This window comes from Sprattus sprattus (genome assembly GCF_963457725.1).
Source record: "Sprattus sprattus genome assembly, chromosome: 15".
Lineage (NCBI taxonomy): Eukaryota > Metazoa > Chordata > Actinopteri > Clupeiformes > Clupeidae > Sprattus > Sprattus sprattus.
In genome coordinates this window covers 27,605,174-27,627,173 of record NC_137913.1, presented here as the reverse complement: position 1 = coordinate 27,627,173, position 22,000 = coordinate 27,605,174, and the positions used below count along the sequence as shown (strand labels likewise).

The 22,000-nt window shown below is 40.4% G+C and overlaps 2 protein-coding genes and 1 pseudogene across 3 annotated transcripts; 2 read left to right on the top strand and 1 right to left on the bottom strand.

Annotated features, from left to right (window-relative positions):
* Window positions 1-5,967: 5,967 nt before the first annotated feature.
* Window positions 5,968-11,383, bottom strand: LOC308376503 (E3 ubiquitin-protein ligase TRIM39-like; the record flags this gene model as incomplete). The annotated part of the gene is made up of 6 exons (XM_080852859.1): window positions 5,968-6,504; window positions 6,596-6,643; window positions 7,894-8,032; window positions 8,241-8,471; window positions 8,649-8,744; window positions 11,285-11,383. The coding sequence occupies 6 exons, from the start codon at window positions 11,381-11,383 to the stop codon at window positions 5,987-5,989; spliced, it is 1,131 nt and encodes a 376-aa protein (XP_080708985.1). The 3' UTR covers window positions 5,968-5,986.
* Window positions 11,384-12,539: 1,156 nt separating this feature from the next.
* Window positions 12,540-15,994, top strand: srrd (SRR1 domain containing). The gene is made up of 7 exons (XM_080853143.1): window positions 12,540-12,873; window positions 13,072-13,112; window positions 13,269-13,429; window positions 13,543-13,641; window positions 13,928-14,079; window positions 15,391-15,436; window positions 15,681-15,994. Exons 1-7 carry the CDS (start codon window positions 12,731-12,733, stop codon window positions 15,870-15,872), a joined length of 834 nt encoding a protein of 277 aa, XP_080709269.1. The 5' UTR covers window positions 12,540-12,730; the 3' UTR covers window positions 15,873-15,994.
* Window positions 15,995-18,093: 2,099 nt separating this feature from the next.
* On the top strand, window positions 18,094-21,877 carry LOC308376370 (GTPase IMAP family member 9-like; annotated as a pseudogene). Its single transcript has 3 exons — window positions 18,094-18,103; window positions 18,547-18,918; window positions 20,955-21,877. The product of its transcript is annotated as a GTPase IMAP family member 9-like (transcript).
* The last annotated feature ends 123 nt before the right edge of the window (window positions 21,878-22,000 follow it).

The following is a 22,000-nucleotide window of genomic DNA, read 5'->3' as shown; positions in this document are numbered from 1 at the left end:
TGGCTAAAGGCCTTTCCACACTGAGAACACAGATGTGGCTTTTCCCCAGTATGGATCATCTGGGGCCGGTATTTCAAAATGATCCGACAGGATTAATCCTCCTGGATTGGATTAAATCCTGATCAGATCCTAAAAACGGGTATTTCAAAGCAAATCTGATCCTGAAGATTCAGATTCAGATTTGGGAATCCAATCCTGCCTTTGATCTGGATTAAACACTGCTGTTGAGTATTTCAAAATTTAAGTGGGAAATCTGGATCAGTTTGATCCTTAAAATCAGGATCACCCTGATCCCACCTCAGAGGTGGATTTGAGGGAGATTACATGTAAAGGTTTGAAGAGTTTAGGTGTAACTGCTCCCAAAGTTTTTTGTTTTATACAGTAATTCACTGATGTTTGATCAATGTTTATTTTCGTTGCACTTTCCTTTCTTTTTCAGAAAACACAGCGAAAGTTTGAATATTAATGCCTTATTTAAGTAACAGTTTTTTGTTAAGTTATACCTTAAGAATCCACTGAAAATCAGTCAAATTTATTTATTAACATGCATTCAGCGCACACACTTAATCATAGCCAAATCTCAAAAGGTTATGCCAATTGGAGCAGGTCTGTGTTAACTACTGGCTGTCTTCTCTTCCCACAGACATCTGTAAAGAAAAACTAATATTAAGGTTTTAGGGCTGTCCCTTTTGTTGACAACTGTTTCCTAAAAAGATATGTACAACACATTTTGAAATCTACACACAATGCCTTGCGAGTGAATGCATTCAAATGGACTGTGGACCGCGACATACAGACGCTAGCCTATTTACTAGCTTGTTAGCTCCTTAACACAGGAGTCAATGGAGCAGCGTTAGCTCGTATTAGCGCAAACTCTGCTTAATTAGAGATCGCCGAGCTCTTCTTTCAACTTTGTGATGATTTACTTAATTGGTTAACTCAATATAATGATTGCCCTTCATGTAGTCTAAGGACGCATCAACACTGGCCAAGATTATACTTTAATTTAGAGACAATAGTTGAGCTAGCTTCTCCTTTTTCTTGTCAAATGTTTGGTCCATTTCCTGTTTCCTGTCTGTGATCCAGGGGGCGGGACGGATTTGGACATCCCAATCTGCCGGTATCAGGATCACTCTGATCCAATCTGTCAAAGTTTTGAAATACCGGGATAGATCAGGTTGATCCGTGGATGAGAACAGGGGGATTTGGTTATCCGGATCATTCTGATCTGGATTACACGTTTTGAAATACCGGCCCCTGGTGTGTCTTGAGACTAGACATGACTCTAAAGGCCTTTCCACACTGAAAACACTGATGTGGCTTTTCTCCAGTATGGATACTCTGGTGTGTCTTGAGACTATACATTTGGCTAAAGGTTTTTCCACACTGAGAACACTGATAAGGCCTTACCCCAGTATGGATCCTCTGGTGCTTCTTGAGGTCAGGTGTGCCATTAAAGGTTTTTCCACCCTCAGAACACTGAGCTGGCTTTTCTCCAGTATGTTTCATCGTATTTACGGTTAGGTGTGAGCGATTGTGACATCTGTCTTTGTTTCTTTTTTTCTCAGTGTTCCCCCCCTTGTTAGATTGGAACCTTTGAATGTCTCCTGTAAGATTGAGTGAAGACAAATTCTCGAGTACATTCATATTACAAGAAAACAGACTTACAGTTCGTCAGTGACGCACAAACGTGTCAGAAAGGAATAGGAAACAGGACTAACGTCCACCACTAAGATGTAAACAAACAAGCAAACTATTGCCATGCAGACTCCTCTGGTGATTTGCCGCGTACTGACCTAATCATAGACATAGAATAAGTATTTGCTTTACACGAAAAAAGCCTCATCTTCAGATGGTGTTTGCACTGATTTTAACATTTTAAATATCGCTAATGTTGTAACTGCTCGCTCTGTGTGTGTCTGTGTGTGTGTATGTGTGTGTGTTTTCAAGGGCGAGTATTCTATGTCTATGTACCTAATAACCAGCTGCTGCGAAAAATGATACTAGCGCATGCGCACATGCAATACTTATCTTAGAGGCTATTGAGTCATTGCAGCCAGCCCATTAATTTACTGCAATACTGCCATCTACTGATAGATATTTAACAGTGCATGCGGGGCGAACACATGCTGACTGCTGCAAAGTGGTTTGAGGTTGTTCATTCAACAGAGGGGAAAATGCCCAAATTGAAAATATCCCCTTTTTGGCACCGCAGTATCGAGAGGCAGGGAAGTTCACCCTTGAAAACACACACACACATACACACTCAGACACACACAGAGCGAGCAGTTACAACATTAGCGATATTTGAAATGTTAAAACCAGTGCAAACACCATCTGAAGATGAGGCTTTTTTCGTGTAAAGCAAATAAGAGGTCACTAATTGAGCGTGTCTTATTCTGTGGGGTCTTCTCCTTCTGCTTGTTTCTTATCAATGATTCCTTGTGTGGGGGATATGATACAGCCTATGTCAGGAATTTCTTGTGTGAAGGAAGTTTTACAAACGAGTCAGACTTTACTATATGCACTACTGTGTGTGCGGGTGCATGTTTGTGTTTGTGTTTTCGTGTAAGGCAGATAAGATAAGGCTTTGCGAGTCATCTATGACCTAACATCTTCATTCTGTTATGGTAACCGAGACACCAACAGCATCCTCAAACTCTTGGCTTGAGATCAAGTTTACTCTGTGTAACCTAGTGGTAGTTAGGTCTTGGCTCTGGATGTGACTACGCCACCTGACTTTCACACCAAGATATAGTGTTAGGTATAATGTGTACCCTTTGATAGAGACAAGCAGGTTCTTACTCAGGTGCGCTCCAGAAAGGACAGAGACGAGGTATTCAAATAGAAGAATGACCATATTTATTAATAAATGGTTAGATTGGGTAGAAATATGAGAGTTGGTAATGGCTGCCACCAGGATAGTAGGGGGCATAGGGAGCAGCTGTTGCAGGGGGTTACCTGTCCTGGAAAAAGTGAGACCGACACGCCACCCATGCTCTTGGTTCTTATGCCTACTCAAACACTTACATCTCTGCATACAACACACATAAGCACAATTGTTGTTGATTCCCCCCCCCCCCCCCCCCTGCTAAGACTCTTATCTCAAACCCATGGGTCTGGTTCTCTCCCTGTGCTTTTCCATGCTGGGGTGAAACTAGGGGCAGAACATTGAATGTAAGAGGACTTTATTGCATAATATTGCATTGTAAGAGGATTTCTTTGGGTTCATTTTAATGGTCTTAGTCTGAGTGGGAAAATGGTCTCAGTTCTACAGCTGTATATTAATTAAAACATATCAGAGACCTGATCATTTTGGTCTCTGTGAGAGGTCAAAAGTGCCTCTGGTTGGAGGGGGTCCACCCCCACTGTGGGTGAGAACTCCCTCCATTTGGTTGTTAATGTGTGATTCTCATCTTGAGAAACCTCTTATCTGTGGGGGTAATTATTAGGCCAGATGTAGGACTAAAATGTGTACTTAAGGGTAAGACAGTCAAAGAACTTGAAACATTCTGACTTCAGATCTCCCTCACATCCGTGTGAGTAGCCATTTCAAAGCCGCCAGGTATGTTCATGTCCTCTTAAGTGTTTTTATGTTTCATGTAGTATTTTAGACTTAGTATTCTTCATTTAAGACTTAGTATTCTTTAGGTTAGACTTTATTTCTTCATTTTAGACTTGATTGAATGTACTGTATAAGTAATTTATGCCTGACACAATAAATTGTTAAATTCGGACCCACTATGACCTATTCTTAGGTTCCGGTGTTTCCACAGAAGACGGGCTTGAGGTGGTTTCAGACCCAAAGTTAGACCCAGAATAGTTTCTGCTTGTGTCGTGGATATGTCAATCGGCCATGGCATTATCCTAAGTGACACTATTCCAAGACAAAACGGTTACGAACAAGTAAGGGAGGAATTCATATACAGACAATAGAAAAAATGAGTTGGAGATCAGCCTACAAAAACCGGTATTAATATGCAATAAAAGCTAGGGGCTAAGGCTGAGCTCCTAATAAGAGTGGAGTCATACCAGAAATTGGAGTCAGATAAATATGATTGAACTAAGAATGGTGCTTTAATAACTGTTACGTTTTCAGCAAAGCGAGGAGAGAGACGCATCCACCCAAACCTTCCAAGACGCCTATCCCCCTATTGGTATATAGGAAAATTGCGTCTTAACAGGGGATATGGTATATTTCAGGAATTTCTTGGGTGAAGGAATGTTTTACAAATAAGTCAGATTATACTATATACACTTCTGTGTGTGCATGCGTGTTTCTGTTTTGTTTACTTTGTGTAAGGCTAATAAGAGGTCAGTAATTGGGTAATAGATAAGGTTTTGGGAGTCATCTATGACATCCTCATTCTGTTATGGTGACGGAGATACCAAAACCATCCTCAAACTCTTGGCTTGAGATCAAGTTTACTCTGCATGACCCTTAGCTTGTTTGTCACATACACAGAAAACAAACTTTTGGGATTTGTGGGATTGTTTTGTGCTGGAAATCTTGATATCAGCAAATGTTACAGAAAGAATATTAATTACAATGATTATATGGCAAAGACAGTACGAGCGCTATGATTGGCTAATGGGTTGTCATGCCAGCTGTGTATTGACCTTCTCACCAGTCTGATACGGATCCTTATTGCCCTCTGTCATCATTTAAAAAATTAGCGACATTGATAGACATCAACAGCCATGAGGAAATTCAGAAGTAGCGAACATTTGTAATTGAAAGTGATGAGGAAAACTAGAAACATTAGTTTGAATCACTTTTGTTGTTACTTTACTGTAAATTAAAGCCATTTTAGCTGAGGCTTTAGAGTTGGAATGCAGATTATGGGATTATGTTGACATTGTAGGCAACACACAAATACACAGGACTCAGACAGGCATATGCAGCAAAACACAAGGAACTTTTATGTTTGTCACCGAACGTGGATTTTAGGGAATGATAATCCACAATCAGCATCTTGGCAAATTGGGAGACTACGGACTGCTAGGCAATCTGCTCCAAAACAGGCCCTGAATGATAGGTCGCCACCGAGCGCCTGTTTCATTTAATATGTGTTTTTCAGATGTTGGTAAAGCTGCTGTGCCGCCGCAACAAATCGTGCCTTTCATAAGTGTTTTTAAAGAACCTTTCAGCATTTTGACCGTTTGTTTAAGTTAGTGTGTCAGAGTGCTATTGTTGATAGCTTTCTTTTTTACATGTCTACTTTCCCAATACAATAGCCGAAGTTACTAATTCGACTGTAGAATCCAACACATTTCTGGTAATATATATTGTTAGATACATTAATATTAAGACATTAATATTAATGAGAGGGAGGCCAGCTATCACAGTTTGTTGTTGCTTTATCTTTTGCAAAAGGAGAGATGACACAATGGATTATACATAATTACAACATAGGAAAGTTTAACTATTATATATATACGCCTAATGGTGTGTGTGTGTGTGTGTGCGCGCCTCTTAACTAGTAAATAGCGTGCACTAGGGCCCTTGATAATAGCATGCACGAGGGCCTGTCGTAACTACTATCAATTCAAAACATTACTGTAAAAACCTTTTGATGCAATGACCGATGGCACTTATAGTTTCTCCCCAGAACATCCTCTTCACATGATGAACACAATATAAAGACACATGGATACAGTACATTTTCAAAAAATAACTGATATTTTGGTGAAATGTGTCCATCTTTCCTGAGGGACCAATTTTGACAAAAAAAAAAAAACATGTGAATACATTATATGCTTTGTGATTAATTGATCTTAATTAATGGCATTGGCATATAGGCCTATCGATTTTGCCGTAAGAAGTGTTTAAAAATTTGTCAGATTAGACGTTTGACTGCCATTGATTAGACAGCGCTGCACCCTAGAGTCACAACAGCTTCACTGGTGATCTAACGTCTAACCCAAACCCCAGGGTAGAGAGGCTGGGTGAATGAAGTCTGGATTCAGCATCTGACCCTCTCAGTCATAACAGCTTAACTGATGATCTAAAGCCAACCAGAAACCCAGGGTAGAGTGTGTGAGTGAATGTGGCTTGGACTCTGTGCAGGAGGGTCATTGTGTCAGAGATGCTGTAGAAGGCCAGAGTTCCTGCCCCATGATCCACATACACTCCTATTCTAGGGCTGCATACTATAGGAAGTTTAGTCTCTTTATCATTGTGTCTGAAAGAGGAGCTGGAGCTGAAGAGCTTCATACTCCAGGACTGATCATTACATCCAATCACACTCTTATTCTCTCTTGTCCTGCTGATGCTTTTATATGACACTGCAATATCAACTGCATTCTCCCCACCCCACTCAACCTCCCAGTAGCAGCGTCCAGTCACACCCTCTCTACACAGCACCTGAGGCCACCCATCAAATCTCTCTGGATGATCAGGATATGACTGGAGCTCAGCTCTCCATTCCACCCTCCTGTTCCCCTCTGACAGATAGAGGTATTTGTCTGCTGTGTTTGTGTCCAGTGTGAAGTGACAGAAATCTGATGGAGAAGAAGCCAGGAAAAAGTTAGGTCTTTATGTTGGATGTGTGTGTGTCTGTATGTGTGTGGGATAAGTGCATGCCTTACTTACACCGTAATAACACCTCTCTGGTCAGTGGTTCTGGAAAAACAGCCTGGACTTCAGACACGGAGACAGAAAACATTGCATTATAACCAATTCAACTCTGAAGTGCATAATAACCAATTAAACTCCTTAAGTAGTGCGTATATGAGAATAACAGCATGCTCATCTTTAAACCACAACAGTAGAGATCATAAAAACATGTTAGGTGATGTCTTGAGTCTTTAGCTGTTTAAATCCTAAAGGTCTCAAACCTTCCACTGATAAGTAAAGATGGAGTCGCTTATCTTCATTAGGATGGCAAGGGAATGTTTGGAAGGCCTTTAGTTCTTAACCATCTGAATCTGTTCATTAACATGAATTACAGAAGTAATTGGTGAAACCAGTTGGTTTAGTGCGTATGCATTGGTATGTTTAAGTATGTGGGTATCTTTATGTAAATCAATATAGAAATATTTGTTTCTCAACCAGAACATTAAATTAATCTCTTATCCCCATCAGCTTCATTTTCTGTCGAGTTTTTTCCTCAGAGAAAATGTTAAAGTAAATAGCTCGTAACTATGCCTTTTTAATCTCCTTTTAATCTCCTCCTCCGAGTCATGTAAACATTGTAAATAAGTAGTTAAATATGACTCTGACTTCAAGAGGTGAGTGAGAGTTTACTCCTGTGATCTAGTTTCTTATTTTCTAAATACATCTACCAACTACAGTTTGTAATCTGTCTCGGTATTTATTTTTGGAATCCTGCTCAGTAATTACAAGAACATGTGTGTGAATATAACATATGAATGGGCATCTGTAAGTCACTTTGCCTAATGAATACATAATGTATGTGCATTTGTGTGTGGGAGGGGAGGGGGGGTGCATGTGTGTGTGTCTGTTTGTGTTTGAATGTGTGTGTGTGGGTTTATACTGTATGAACCTGTTGTTTCTATGTGTCATTGCTGATCTCCAGCTAGTTACATCGTTTGACCCCTGAACACTGATAAAATTAAGATGTAAGAGTCACTCAACTTCATTAGGACTGTGGCATGCTCTGGCTCACAAAAGCACTCACTAAGCAGAATCTGCCTGCATTTTAAACCAGTGTGAATTTGGTAGCACCAATAACAATTTGAGTAGTCTCTAGGCACTTTACAGAGCCCAGATGATGAACCCCCTAAAGCACTAAGGTGACAAAGGGGAAATAACTCCTTTGGAAGAAAACTTGAGCAGTTTGAACACAGTTTTTTACAATCATTAACCATCCCAATGTTTTAAATAATACATCCCAAAGATAGAAGAAGCACTGCAAGAATGTGACCAACCAGCTGATATCTTCATGACCTGCTGGCAGAAATCTAGTGTGGAGACAGATTCCTTCACAGCTTCAAAAGAGAGACTATGGTTGATAGTGATGCTGGAAGAGTCTTTAGACTCAGGTGGCTCACTAACAGTCTGGGAAAACTGGAAACACAAGAGAGAGAGACTGGACATTGGGTATTTGTTAGCAGGGCTTTCAACATGAATATTATATCTGAAAGACACCCTTTAAGAATGACCCGATGAGGACACTTACATCCAAACAAGAATACACCATTATGTCAAAACATACCAAAACTACATTATACCATTATACCAAACATTTTGTAACTAGCCATGCATTCACACCTACCTTGAGACAATGGAGGGGTTCCTCTGTGTGTAAAAACTGCTGCAACTTAGCATCTCTCCTCAGCTCAGCAATCTCCTGCTCCAGTCGCTTCAGGTGTCCTTCAGCCCGACTCACCGCAGCCTTCTCCTGAGTTCTGATTAGCTCTTTTACCAGAGAGCGACTTCTCTCAATGGAGCGGATCATCTCAGTAAAGATCCTCTCACTGTCCTCCAGTGCTGTCTTTACAGAGCTCTGTTAGGAGACACACAAAGAGAAGGGGGCATTCTCAAGCAACCCACTCACACAGCTCTTCTATACAGCCTGTTACCAACAGAATGGCACAGAGGAAGTTTAAAGTGACTCAGCATTACAGACTCCTCTCTGGCTGACTGCAACCAGCTGTCCTCCTCTCCTCTGGTCAGTGCTCACCTTGAGAGTCTCCACAGCCTTCCTCAGATCCTGCAGCTTCTTCTCTCTCTCCTGGATTATCTGATGGCTTCTACCCTGGGTCTCTCCCAAGTGTGTCTATGTTGAAGAAATACATCACATCAACACTACACAGTTAGAAAGAATAAACCAGACAAAATCCTGATAACTTATTATAATCACAATCAAAGTTTTTCTTGTGGAGTGGAAGTGATCAAATTGAACCACTCCAATCCGTCCTTACTCCCAGTCTAGTACCCTAATCACCGTCCCTGTTTATTGCCAGGTAACCACCCTAATCTCTGGGCTAATCTGAAAGGGTCTGGGCATCTCAGCCACAAACAGCATAGGGTGACCAGATGTACCAGTTTTCCAGAGACAGTTCCGTTTTTTGGTGGCCTCGTTCAGGGGCGGCCCTAGCACATTTGGCGCTCTAGGCGAGCCTCACTCCTGGCGCCCAATACCCCCCCCCACGAAAACGGATTGCAACTTTCAAACGCTATTTTGCCTTGTGAGACTGCATTTCTTTCACATAAACACAACAACGATCTAACAAACATGAACAAACATTTACAAACAAACATTTATTCAAGAACTAAATCACTGAGAAAATGTCTCGCCTGTGCTGAACTACGCTCCGTCCACGCCCCCCTGTTCATACTCTTCAACCCTGTATCAACGTTTATGGACACACACACGTCATCTTCCCATTCGCCTGCAAATAATGTTTTCTTAGTCTTCTGTTCTGTTGATGGCTGGCAAATATAAATCTTAGAAGGTCTGGGTCACTTGAGGCACATATTATTCACTCATTTAAAGCCTATACACTATAGAATCAAAACAAACTTTCAACAAACAAAGCCTGACATTCTTTTTTCATTCTAAGATGCATAGTTCTTGATTAGTAAAATCATGTCTTATTAAACTGGCTACCTCGCTCCACCAAACTAACATTGTTATGGTTACTCAAATCATTATTTCATGACACATCGAAAATGACGCAAATTGCGGTAGGCCCACAGCTGAACTTGAACTGATGTTTCGACTGAATGGCAATAGCAAGGAATTTAACAAGTCACTGGCTAGCTAGCGTTTGCTGACTAGCAAGATTACACTCAATCCATTCGCTTAAATGACAATACAACACTTGGATTTTCACCAGTATTTGTCTTCCTTAATGGGTGCAACGAGTACGATTTTTGTAGCGTTGTTGCAATGCCTATTGGCTTTATATGTGCACCCCTATTTTAATCATGTATTTTTTGTATAATGTAGAATAAATGGACATATCCATTTTTAAATACCCGCCTCTGTAAAATCATTAATGAACTATGTGACAGGGAGTAGGAAAACTTTCAATGATACGGTAGGCATACTGTACATATTTTCTTCTTTCCTCCACTAAAGTGCCCGTGGCAATTCACGCATTCATGAACGTTTTCTTATTCATTCTAGGCTAAGAACAGGATTTACCTTTCTCCTTGGCACGTTTCTCTTCTTCTTCCTTTCTTTTCTTCCTAAATTGTACCCCGGATAGCATGTTCTGACGAAACCAAGAAGATAGGTACCCCTTCTGTTTTTGTTTTTGGCTCAGTTTACCCTAATGTTAGATTTATTTTTTAATGTCAAAATATTGGCTGGAGATATAGAAGGGGCGCCAAAATATGCGCCCGAAAAAAATTTGGCCCCCCTCTAGATGGCGCTCTAGGCGGCCGCCTGTTGAGAATGGTTGTGTATGAATGTATGTATGATTATATTTGTCCAGGGGGAGGCCTCATACGACATTAGTCACGTGTGATAGTACTTATCTATAAAGCGGGATGTTCATCCTTATCTCTGTTATTCCCTAACTCTCACGGAGAGCAGCAAGTGTGAGTTCATTAATTAAATATGCCACGAGGTTGAAGGCTGAATAAACATTCTGTTGTAATTATTATTCCGTTGTGCAGGTAGGCAGGAGGTATAAGCCTAGGCCTGTTAACACCGCCTATACCGCCTGTAGGAAAGGCCGCCCCTGGCCTCGTTTTTAACAGTGAATTAAGAACAGTATAGCCCGTTAGACCTTAGACCAGGCAGCAGAGCAGACCTCTCGTGTTGTGCTTGTTTTGGCCAACAGAGGAGCTTGCTGCTCATTATAGCTGCTTCATATCACTCTAATTCTTCTACTTACCACTTGCTCGCCTTGTTTGAGAGAAAACAGCTTTGTAAAAACTAAAGTGTCAAGTGAATCCACAAAATCACCACAAACGTCTTCTCAAGCCAGGAGGTAACGCATGGGTTAAAGCAGGAGTGAGGTTACAGGATTTGGAAATCGTACTATCAGGTAGCTAATTTGTATAGACATTCGATCTAATATATTGGTGTCTCAGTTAGTGTTGGTATTATTGCTTGCCTGTCTTCTCTGTCTTGTATGTACAGATAATATAATAAATTGTATTATTGAACCATAGTAGTTTGACTTTTTTTATGGGGTGTTCTATAGTTTAGCATTGGTTCATGGTAGGCTGTATGATTTTCTGAAGCATTCTACAAAGTTAGGCTACTTAGTTCAAAATACATGAAACAGTTATTCCCCCACTTTTTTATTTCATAATACGTAAGTGGAATAGCTTCTCCACAAAGAGATCTCCTGTCCTTACCCGTTTCTCCTTATACTCTGAAACGGTGTCATGGCCTTTGAGTTCATCCACAAAGCGACACGTAAAAAGGTCCTGGTTACTTAAAATCGCATCTGCCATTCTTCTTAACTGCTGATAAACACTTCGCGAAGCTATTGCACAACTTTCCTCTTAGTTTCGTTTCTAATGAGATTGACACACAGCTTTGAGATTACTTCCTTGTGTGAGGGTCAATGTGCAAACTGCCTTTTGTCATGGACAAAAAGTAACATGAACCGCTGTATGGAATATGTGATCTGTTTAAGAACACCACGCATTCATAAGCCTTTAATTTTTTAAGATTTGTTTTTATATTTTAGTCTATCTAACGAATTTGTATTGGTTTAACTAAACATTTAAAAACTAAGAAAGATTTTAAGTGTTTGCATACTGCGGGACACCATCTGTTGTATATAAGCAGTAATGGTGCCATCTAGTGGAGTTATTTTGCAGTATAAAATACTTAAATTTAACTGAAAAGCAAATGCATTGTCTGGGAATTCCCCGCCCCTTCACTTCAGAGGCAAAATCAAATTGGCCGGAAGAAGAGGGGCGGGACTTCACAGACTATTTAATGCACTGAAGGATAGAGACTCAAGTCATCATGACTAATGTTTTTTCTCTGCTGAATATAAAAGAAAAGAAATGGACAAAGGTGCAGAGTTGTTTTCTTCATGGATTTTGATGTTTTAAGAGGAGGCTGCAGAGCATGTGTGTATCTGTGTTTACATTTGTGTATGCTTACGGTGGACTTGTGTTTGAGTGACGGAGGTTAGGTGACTCATTAAGGCAGAGGATCACCTAGTGTCTAAAAGGAAAAACTGAGCATAACAGGACCACTGTAAAGATGCCATTGATCTGTCATAAGGAAAGGCAAGTTTTGAAATTCCTTTTAAAGTAACAAGACTTCTCACCACATAAATAGGTGAAATGCATATTGTAGCAATGAGCAAGAGTTCTGTGGCTTCAGCATCACTATTTGGGATTCCAACAGAGAGACCAATACACATACATACATACATACATACATACATATACATACATACATACATACATACAGCTTCAGAACACTATAAGCATTTTTTTCGTTCTTTCTTCTTTATTCAGATGACACATGTTCTAGGTTACCCTGTAATGCCCGATGACTTCGAGGAACTTTTATTTTGAAAAACGTGGAACTTTTAGTTTGATGACTGTCTGTCGCTATCATGCCAGGAAACTGACTAACGTAGCTGGGTACATGCAACGTTTGTCAACACGTGAAACGGCCACCGTGAATTTACTTTTGAACTGTTAGGCTATATCGAAAACGAAAAAACGTCACTGAAATCGATACAATGTGCTTTAGATTACGTATACTAACTGTAAAGAGACCTCAAGTTATCTACATGGCGTGCTCTAACTTGTATTTCTGACTTGGGCAACTGTATGATGGCCAGTAACAGTGAGTGGCAGGTAGCAGGTCGGCGTAAAGGTGCCTCGGGTAAAAAGAAGAAAACACGGACTGTTGATCATCCAGACGTCGAAGCTGGAGACAGCCAACGAGATCAGCGACGTGTCACGGAGTCTATGTGAGCAACACACAATGTATTTGTAAATACGAGCGTCGTTTTTTGTTGACTCGCATATAACTTTATTCAAAACTTATCTCCAGTTCAGATAACAGCAGTAACTTGACAGCTGCTCAGACCTACACACATTCACACACACACACATAGCTTACGTGCACAAACCATAACGCCGTTTCAATCCTCCATCTCTTCCCGCAGGAATGAACTGAGATTAGAGGACTTCTGGTTAGAGTGGAAAGGCTAGTGATGTCTTTTGTCTCCATTTTTTTTCCCCCATGCATAGTCTAGCTACATTGGCTTGACCTTACTGCTAAATTGCCAGCCTGTTGTAGATGCTGCATTGTCCCATGAAAGATTTCTCCTCTTATTAGCAATCTCCATCTTGCTGTTTGCAGATCTTCTAGGACGGTTGTCCAGTGGGTCCTGTACAGGCCAGACAGGTGTCCAGAGTGAATGCCTACAGGACTGTGTGTGTTACGGTCTGGGCAGCTTTTCCACGTGTGTGTCCGCACGGTATCAGCTGGCCCTGCTGCTACTCCTGCTGGATGCACTCAAGGTAGGCCATGTACAAAGCAAGCTAAGCTAACGCCTGGCATGCAGTCTGGACCATGCACATGCTTGCAAACACAGCATGTCCTCAATGTCACTCACAGGCTTTACTCTGTACAGATTCCAGTGGAGCGCTGCAGTGTGTATGATCCTGTGTTCTCTCCAACAGAGCGTGAGACACTTATAGCACTGGGCTTTATTGTTCTCACAGAAAATGAGGTAAACACGCACAAATGCATGCAAACTGCAGGGGTCACTCGTTTTATTGTTAAATTAATGTAATCTTTTTTTGTTTAACATTTTAAGTGTTATTGTATTTACTGTCATAAGTTACTATTTAGAGGAAGTCTCAGTAAGATCTGAATCTGTGTATATAAGTTGTACAGTTTTAAGGGGCTTTACAGATAGTGATTGTGTGTGTTATTTCTTTTTTGTTCTTCTACCCCTGTGTTTTGCATTGTGGAATATACCCGGACACTCATCCTGTTACATGTGTTTGTTTTAGGAAGGCAAGCGAGCTGTGCATCAGCCAACTCTCTTCTACCTGATGCATTGTGGGAAAGCTCTGTATAACAACCTACTCTGGAAGAACTGGAGCTCTCAGACCCTGCCCAAACTCCTTGTCATTGGCAACAGTTTCCTTGGCATCCAAGAGAGGTATGTTCTTACTGATGGTGCCAAAAATGTAATGGAAAATTAAACAAATCCATACGGTCCAGGTTCAGGTAAACCATTTCGCTTGAGAATTTGTTGATATTTCAAAAATATAAGCTGGACTAAAGGGTGTTTTATATAGGGCTGCCACTAACGACTATTTTTCTATCGATTAATCTATAGACTATTTTATCGATTAGTCGATTAATCTAAACGATTAATTTTCCTCCCAAAAAAAAAAGAAAAAGAAAATTCACCATTTCAGCTCAGTTCATTCATTTTATTTTTACATAATGCAGCACAAAACAAAATGTAAACAAAGGCTGACATATTAAAGTGCAAAACTGCAAGTTTAAACTAACTTCAAATAATGGCAGAAATACAATATTTCGATATGGTAGGCTACATTCTCAACAAGCACAAACAAACACCGTCAATCAATGTAGAATAAGCCCAGATCTAGCATACACATTTTCTGTTATTTAAAACGTAAAAACGTATTCAATGAAAATTCTAAGGTCGCAGGCAGACAACTTTATGGCTTTAATAATGCGTGTATTTCTACAATGACAAAGGTTATTTAAACTTATGGCAATTTAATAAACATGAATAGACAATACTTGTGGCTTTTCTGGCGGTCTATCGTCCACAACGGCGCCTGTATGTTTGAGGTGTTCGCGCATAGCGGTGGTGCTGCTGTGATAAGCCATCGACACTTTGCAGAGTGCACAAACCACCCTTTTATTGGTGCTTGTTTGAAAAACTCCCCTACTTTTGACGCCTTTGGTCTTTGGAAACGTGTAGATTCCGTCTCTTTCCCTACCAAGTCGGACTCCGCTGGTGCCGCCATGATTTCTCAAAAACTGAAGCGTTGACTGAAGGCGACCAATGACTGGTGCCAAAAAAGACTGACGTCAGGCACGCAGCAATTACGTAGTGATACGGAAGACGCACATTCGTTATACTGAACTGAAGCGTTTTAGAAATTGAAAAGGTAAATTCATAAAATAAGAAAGATGCATCGACTTAAATTATTGATGCCGACGCATTTTTACCGTCGACTTCGTCGACCACATCGACTAATCGCGGCAGCCCTAGTTTTATAAGATCCCTTATTCCCGGTTGTTTGTAGTGCTGAGCAGAATCCTATTTAAAGCATTTAATGTAGAGCATCAACAAATTAACAGCAGTTTATTCTTAAATCTGCCACTTAAATTGCCATTTAAACTCTCTCTCTCTCTCTCTGTGTGTGTGTGTGTGTGTGTGTGTGTGTGTGTGTGTATGTGTGTGTGTGTGTGTGTGTCCACTTTCTAGAACACTGCAAAGGGAGCTTCAGAGAGACTATGCCTACCTGTCTACTGTATCCTTTCACTCAAAGAATACCAACATCAGTTTTTGTTTCTAGTTCTGTACTGTGCAGAAGCAAAGATATAATAAAGATCAGTTCTATCAAATATATTATAACAATACTGAAATACTTTTGCGGAGTGAGGGGATCACTAGTGATGCGTCATCTTGTAAGCTTTTATGTCTCACAGTTTCGCTACAGTTGTGTTTGTTATGCAGAGTTGTGTTCGGACCTTGACTACTCACACTGTTGCCAGGCGATGAGTGTGTGTGATGAGACGACACTGCCGTGCTCACCACGGTTTTTGGATGTGTTCAACGACACGGCGCTGATCCAGTTCCCCCCTCAGAGCCTCAGCAAGCTCCCAGAATCCACCTGGGCTGACCCAGAAGAGCCTCAGTACCAGCATTGCCAAGACCTGGAGATCATCAGGAAAGAGCAGAGATGACGTGTGTGTGTGTGTGTGTGTGTGTGTCTGTGTGTATGCACACACGCAAATACTGAATTAGGAGGTGTGGGTGTGTGAGTGAGGAACAGGTGCATGTTAAAGAAAAATAAAGTGTGTGTGTGAGAGTGTATGTACTGGGACCTATGTGTGCCATCATTGGGGGGTTATTAGAGTATAAAACAATGTTATGTGAGAATATTATTGAAATAAATGTATTTGCACAGTAAGTTACCATGATGTCCTGTTCACTGATTTATTCCAAGTCATAGAATTTGACGATGGGCTAATAACTTCTATTGATATTTATATATGTTATGAAAACATAAAAAAGAGGTATAAATTTAAGGATCATGTGGCAGTTATGTGAACAAATACTATTGGGGGCAGAGCAAGCCTAATGCAACAAATTAAATATATGTTTTTATGTTTACACACCACTCCCGTGTTTGTTTCAGTTAGACTGAGCTAATCCCTTGTCCGCAAACAGATAATATCTACCAACCAGATATACCTACAACATTAATGTTCGTTTTTATTTCCCTCACATTTTCCCTCTATCTCAGTAAATCCTATCAAATGGCAACTACCTTTTTTCCCACAAATATTTCGATAACCTTTTCACAATGCGAAAAAGGTAAAATTTGGTATGAAGCCAGGAATTGCCACCTGACCTTTCAAACCGGCAGCAGATTATACTTTACACTACAGGGTGTGTGCAGTGTGTTTTCAGTGATACAGACACACAGTAATATAAATATTGTTATTTGAACATACCACACCCTCAAAAGTAAAATTGGTCTTCTCTTCCCAAGTTGTCATTACAGTGCCACCGGACTGTAAGAACGATCATCTCAGGGTAGGTTTGTCATTACATTTAATAGTTTCAAATACTTCTACTGTTAGTTTTACTAATACTACTACTACTACTAATAATAATACAAATATCTATTTGGTTATTATGGGAACATGCAGACAAGCTGACGGATATTAGCAATTGTATTTTGCTGTCCTTTCTGTTGTCTAACACAGATCTAATAACCTTATGTGAAGTTGGGGCAAGCACTAAATCAAGGCATTAAACACTTATGGATATGCCATGTATGTTCTATTTACAGATCAAATGTATCTAGTAGAAATATTAAACTTGATCTATTTTGTTTTTACTTGAGGTGCCACAGAAGATAAGTAACATTTGGTGAATGTGTTTCTCGACTGAAAATGGCATCTTCAAAGGTGACATCACCAAAAAGTAAGCTAAAAGTTCACCAACATTCTAATATTGCATACAAAAACATTTACTTGTTGCTCTCTTTGGCTTTGTACTTCGGGTTTGCAGTTCTATGCAAAAGTTTGGGTGTATTTTGTTGGTTATTAAAACGAAAAGAAGTACAGTAAATACAAACAGGAAACAGACATCCAGGTGTTCAAGACGACTCTGACTTAATATTGTCCATTGTACTTTTTTTGTAGGAGGTCAGAAAAATCACGACTTCCGAGTTGTCTGAAACACAGCAGTTAAGACTAACATTAAGTTTAACCTTTCAACTATTTTACAAAAAGCTAACATTAAATAATGATGATTACAGTAAATAATCACATTTTTGGTAAAATGGGGCTGAGAAAAAGCTGGAAGGAGTAGCACAAATCTTAAGCCCCACATTAAGCCTTACCTCAAAGATTTCCAGTGTATGGTTTTGTAGGTAGCAAGTTAATTTGTCATTCGTCTGATATGTGAAATGGTAGACCAAAATACCACAGGTATGTAGTCTACCACCTTTTTTCTACAGTTATTCTGTAGACATCCACCTGTGTGTGACTGAACAAGCCTCCGGCTACCGTCGATACGTGGGTGTGGCCGAAATGCTCTGAGACAGAGTGAGGGTTCACAGTTATATGGTTTATTAACCTCTTCAAAATATCCAGAAACCTGCTAAGCCTCTCAAAAAGCAGAGGACAAAAATCAGCAGTCCAGGAAAGAAAACCTGTTAGGCCTCTCTATAAGCAGAGGAAAACTAGCAGCAGCAAAATGATGAACTTCAAGAGGGCAAAGGGGGATGTTTTCAGGCCCAAATCTCTTTTAAATCTGCAATGCTGTTGATTACAGAAATGTTTGTCAGCTCAAATTTCATTACATAAGAACTACATAAGTCTAACGAAGCAAGTCTTTAAACGCTTTGTGATACTCTTTAAATGTATGCTACCATGGCTGCCGCTTGATAACATGGCACTAGGTCAGTCATTCCACTAATAAGGCACCACTAATGAAAAGAGTCTTGCTTCCCATTTCTTGCTGTGGAGAAAAGACAAAGACAGAATGAAGAGTTCCTACTAGATCTCAAGTAGGTGCACTGCACCAACTGATTTTAAACATTGACTGATTCATATTTTAATAGCGTGTGTGTGTTCTCTGCCTATGAGTGCCAGAATGGCAGTGGGTCTTTGGTGTTAGAGAATCGCCGCTTTGCACCTTTTTAGATGATATTTATTGCTAATCCATCAGGTGGTAGAAGAGTTCAACCTTGCTTTTGTATGGCGAAGTGTTTGCATCCACTTCATTGCATAGGGCAATGGCCGACTGCTGCTGCAGCTCAACACATTTGCATTTTCTTGTGGAAATGCATCTCTGGTCTACTGTATCCTTTCTCCTCTATCCTTCCTTTTCTTAACTCTACAGTGTCAAAAGCTGGCGAGGAACTGAATCTTGTGCACCTGGGGAAGAGTGGGGTTGGGAAGAGCTCATGTGGGAACACCATCCTGGGGAGTGAAGTCTTTCAGACCCGTCTTCCTTTATCCTCTAATCCTGTCACCCTGAAACCACAAATCGCCCATGGAGTAGTCGGCAGCACAAATGTGATTGTCATCGACTCCCAGCTTACCTACAGGGAGCTACAGAAACAGATGGGCTCCATCGTCACCCAGACATCTCCAGGGCCTTGTGCGTTCCTCTTGGTGCTTCCCCCAGTTGACGTTGGCCACAACTTTGAAGAGATGCTTGCACCTATCCGCAAGACTTTTGGAGATTTCACCATTGCCCTTATCACACACAGTGACCACAAAGAGAGACCTGTCGACAGTTTCCCACAAGGGATTAGTGAAAAAATACACATTTTCGACAACACAAAACCTGAAGATCAAAAGCAAGTTATAGACCTTTTGTATAAAATAGATAGAATGCTAGAGAAGAATGAGGGCTTCCATTTCAGTCAGACCCTCAACACTAAACCAGATATCAGGCCAAAACCTCAAGCCAAAACCTCAAGTTTGCACAACAAATGGCTGAACACACTAAACAAAGACAAGAATCTGAGGAAGACAGATTGGAGACACCTCTTTGGTTTTCGCCAAAACTGAACACATGTAAGTATTTTAACATTTTGGTGTGGCTTTGTGAGTTGGTTTAAATCTTTATTAACAGATGTGTGCCATAAAGAATATGTAAGTTTGCTGGAAGCTTGAAGGTTTTAGGCCGAATCTCGATTCTTCCCCTTGCCCCTTTTTCTTTGTCTTTGTCTTTGTCTTAACCCTAGCACTTGCAAGTGTAAGGGCCAAGGGCTGAAAACTTTCCCCTATGAAATGAGACGCCACTCGGTTTCGGGTATGTCACTTGGCGTCCCTGGATAATACAGGATGGTACATGTAAAGCACAGGTCGATGTCTTCAAACAAGTGCTGTCATTCACAGATATCAAACGGAATTCGCGGATAAGTTATCTGTAGACATGCGTGACTGTATGAGCTATGAAACTAGCGATTTAAAAAAAGTTTCAATTATGGTTGCAAATATATATACGACTGTATAGAGCACAAAACTAGACTGTCGTAATTGTTTTGTGGACGGTACATGTAAAACACGGATCGATGTCTCCAAAGCAAGTGCTGTCATTCACAGATATCAAACGTAATTCGTGGATAATAAAGTTATCTGTATACATGCATGGAGTCAGGCTAATCCTAGCAGGCTACCATATAATCCAATGAAGTGCTGGCATATGCGCTAGCTGTAACCTAAAACTACTGTTTGAAAGCTTCAGTTAAGACCTACAATACTCTGCATCGTTCGTGTAGCACATTTCAGATCAAACCGAGTCATTATAAACATATAAAAAGTTGTGTAGATAGCTTTATTCATGTAAAATATTCCTCGCTTCAAGCAGCCATGTTTTTTTGAAAATTCCCGAGCTGGTTTCGCTGTGTGCTCTGGGATAGCCCTCAATCTTATCCCTTAATCTTGATCAAATTGGGTATTGAGACACCACTAGCTCTCACATGAACGCGCAACTTCAAGGGTAAGGGGGAAGATAAGGGTCAAGGGGAAGTATTGAGATTGGGCCTTAGTGTTAACATTTCAACATTTCCTGGTTCCGAAGAAAACATTTCCTAGGGACAAATTAATGGGTTTCAGCGAAAATTGCCTCTTAGTCTCTGGGTGGTGTGCATAGTTACCAGAACACTCTTAACTCACACCTGGTGGTTTCTTATGAAACTTTACAGCTCTAGCACCTAAAAATTTGTATTTATTCGATGTGACAGGTTGCATCTATGAAATCCTACTCAATGTGTTCACTGTGGGTGTACTTCAGTAAAGTGTATGATTCTTGAGAGAAGATCCCCATACAATATAGCTAGCAATGGTTAGTTTCTGTCATTTCATGCAGTTAGCAGAGGCATATTTTAGATTTTTTTTAAAGTCTATACAGAGATTACATACACATGCGTTTTATTGAACAGAATTGCATGTGGGGTCTCTCAAACAGTTACTTAACTACCACGGACAATATTTTTAGTTTATTCTTATTTTCTCAGAGTAATTTGCTAAATGCTAATCCACAGCCTAGAAAATGATGACATGGCTCACTAAGTGAATTTTGTTGATATTCTTCATGTATGTGTGTGTGTGACTGTGTGTGGGTCTCTCTGTGTGTGTGTGTCTTTGTCTGTCTTTCACTTCCTTTCTCAATAGGGCTTGATCAAGAAAAAAAATCACACAGGTACTGCTTTGCATGTTTAACACCTGTTTTAGTCTGTAATGCTTTTAATCTACATTTAAACAATTCTTACAAGAAAACATTTTATTTTACCCTAGTGGACTGCGTGAGGCTGGTCCTGATTGGGAGGACTGGAGTTGGAAAGAGTGCCACAGGAAACACCATTCTTGGAAAACAAGAATTTAAGTCATCTGCTTTAATGGTGTCTGTTACTAAAAAAATTTGAGAAAAAGACGGCAGTAATTGGTTCAAAAATGTTGCAGGTCATTGACACCCCAGGTCTGTTTGACACAGACAGAGAGGAGATTGGGAAATGCATCACCATGTCTTCACCAGGGCCTCATGTGTTCCTGTTGCTGCTCTCTGTGGGACGCTTCACCCAAGAGGAGAGAGAGACGGTTAAGATGATCCAGGAGATCTTTGGCGAGTACTCCAAAGCCTGCACAATTGTCGGTTTCACTAGAGGTGAGCTTCTGAGGGAAGAAGGCATTGGCATTAAGAAGTACATTGAAAAAAGCCCAGCAATGTTGAGAGATCTTACCATATCTTCTGCAATAAGGACAAAGACACACAGGCGCAACAGCTCATGTCTCTCCTGGAGAAGATTGATAAAATGATTAAGCAAAATGGAGGAAGCTTCTACACCACTTCCATGTTTGAAGAGACAGAAGAGATGAGACTCTTACAGCAAAAACTGGAAGAACTGGAGCAAGCAAATACAAATGAAGAGGTCTCAACTTTAGTCAGTGAAATATCCAAGATCAAGATGACTTTGGAGAAGAAGCTGAGGAACCTGCGTGGTGAGGCTGTCAAGGAGAGGGATGCAGACATGAAGAGACTTGAGGAGATACGAGTCAATCTGGAGAAGAACCATGAGAAGAAAATCAAGGAAATAGATGGCAAAGTCTTCACTGAACTCGCTAAAAGTCGGAAAAGTATTCGCAAGCGAGCTGAGAAATCTGAGGCTAAAGCCATGGCTAAGAGCTTACAACACAGCCAGCAGAAATGCACGATATCTTAAGAATTGTCAGGAAGAATTTGCACAAATTATTCATACGAATGACAACAATGTAAAGAAACAGTAGCATCCCATGTTGTTTATGGAAAATCTACTGAAGCTTTAACCTACAATTGTATTAATCTT

Excerpts from the sequence above, each read along its gene's own strand:
- srrd (XM_080853143.1), top strand. The coding sequence starts at position 12,731 with ATGATGGCCAGTAACAGTGAGTGGCAGGTAGCAGGTCGGCGTAAAGGT. Across the intron at positions 12,874-13,071 it reads CGACGTGTCACGGAGTCTAT|GAATGAACTGAGATTAGAGG; the intron begins GTGAGCAACACA and ends CTCTTCCCGCAG. Across the intron at positions 13,113-13,268 it reads CTTCTGGTTAGAGTGGAAAG|ATCTTCTAGGACGGTTGTCC; the intron begins GCTAGTGATGTC and ends TGCTGTTTGCAG.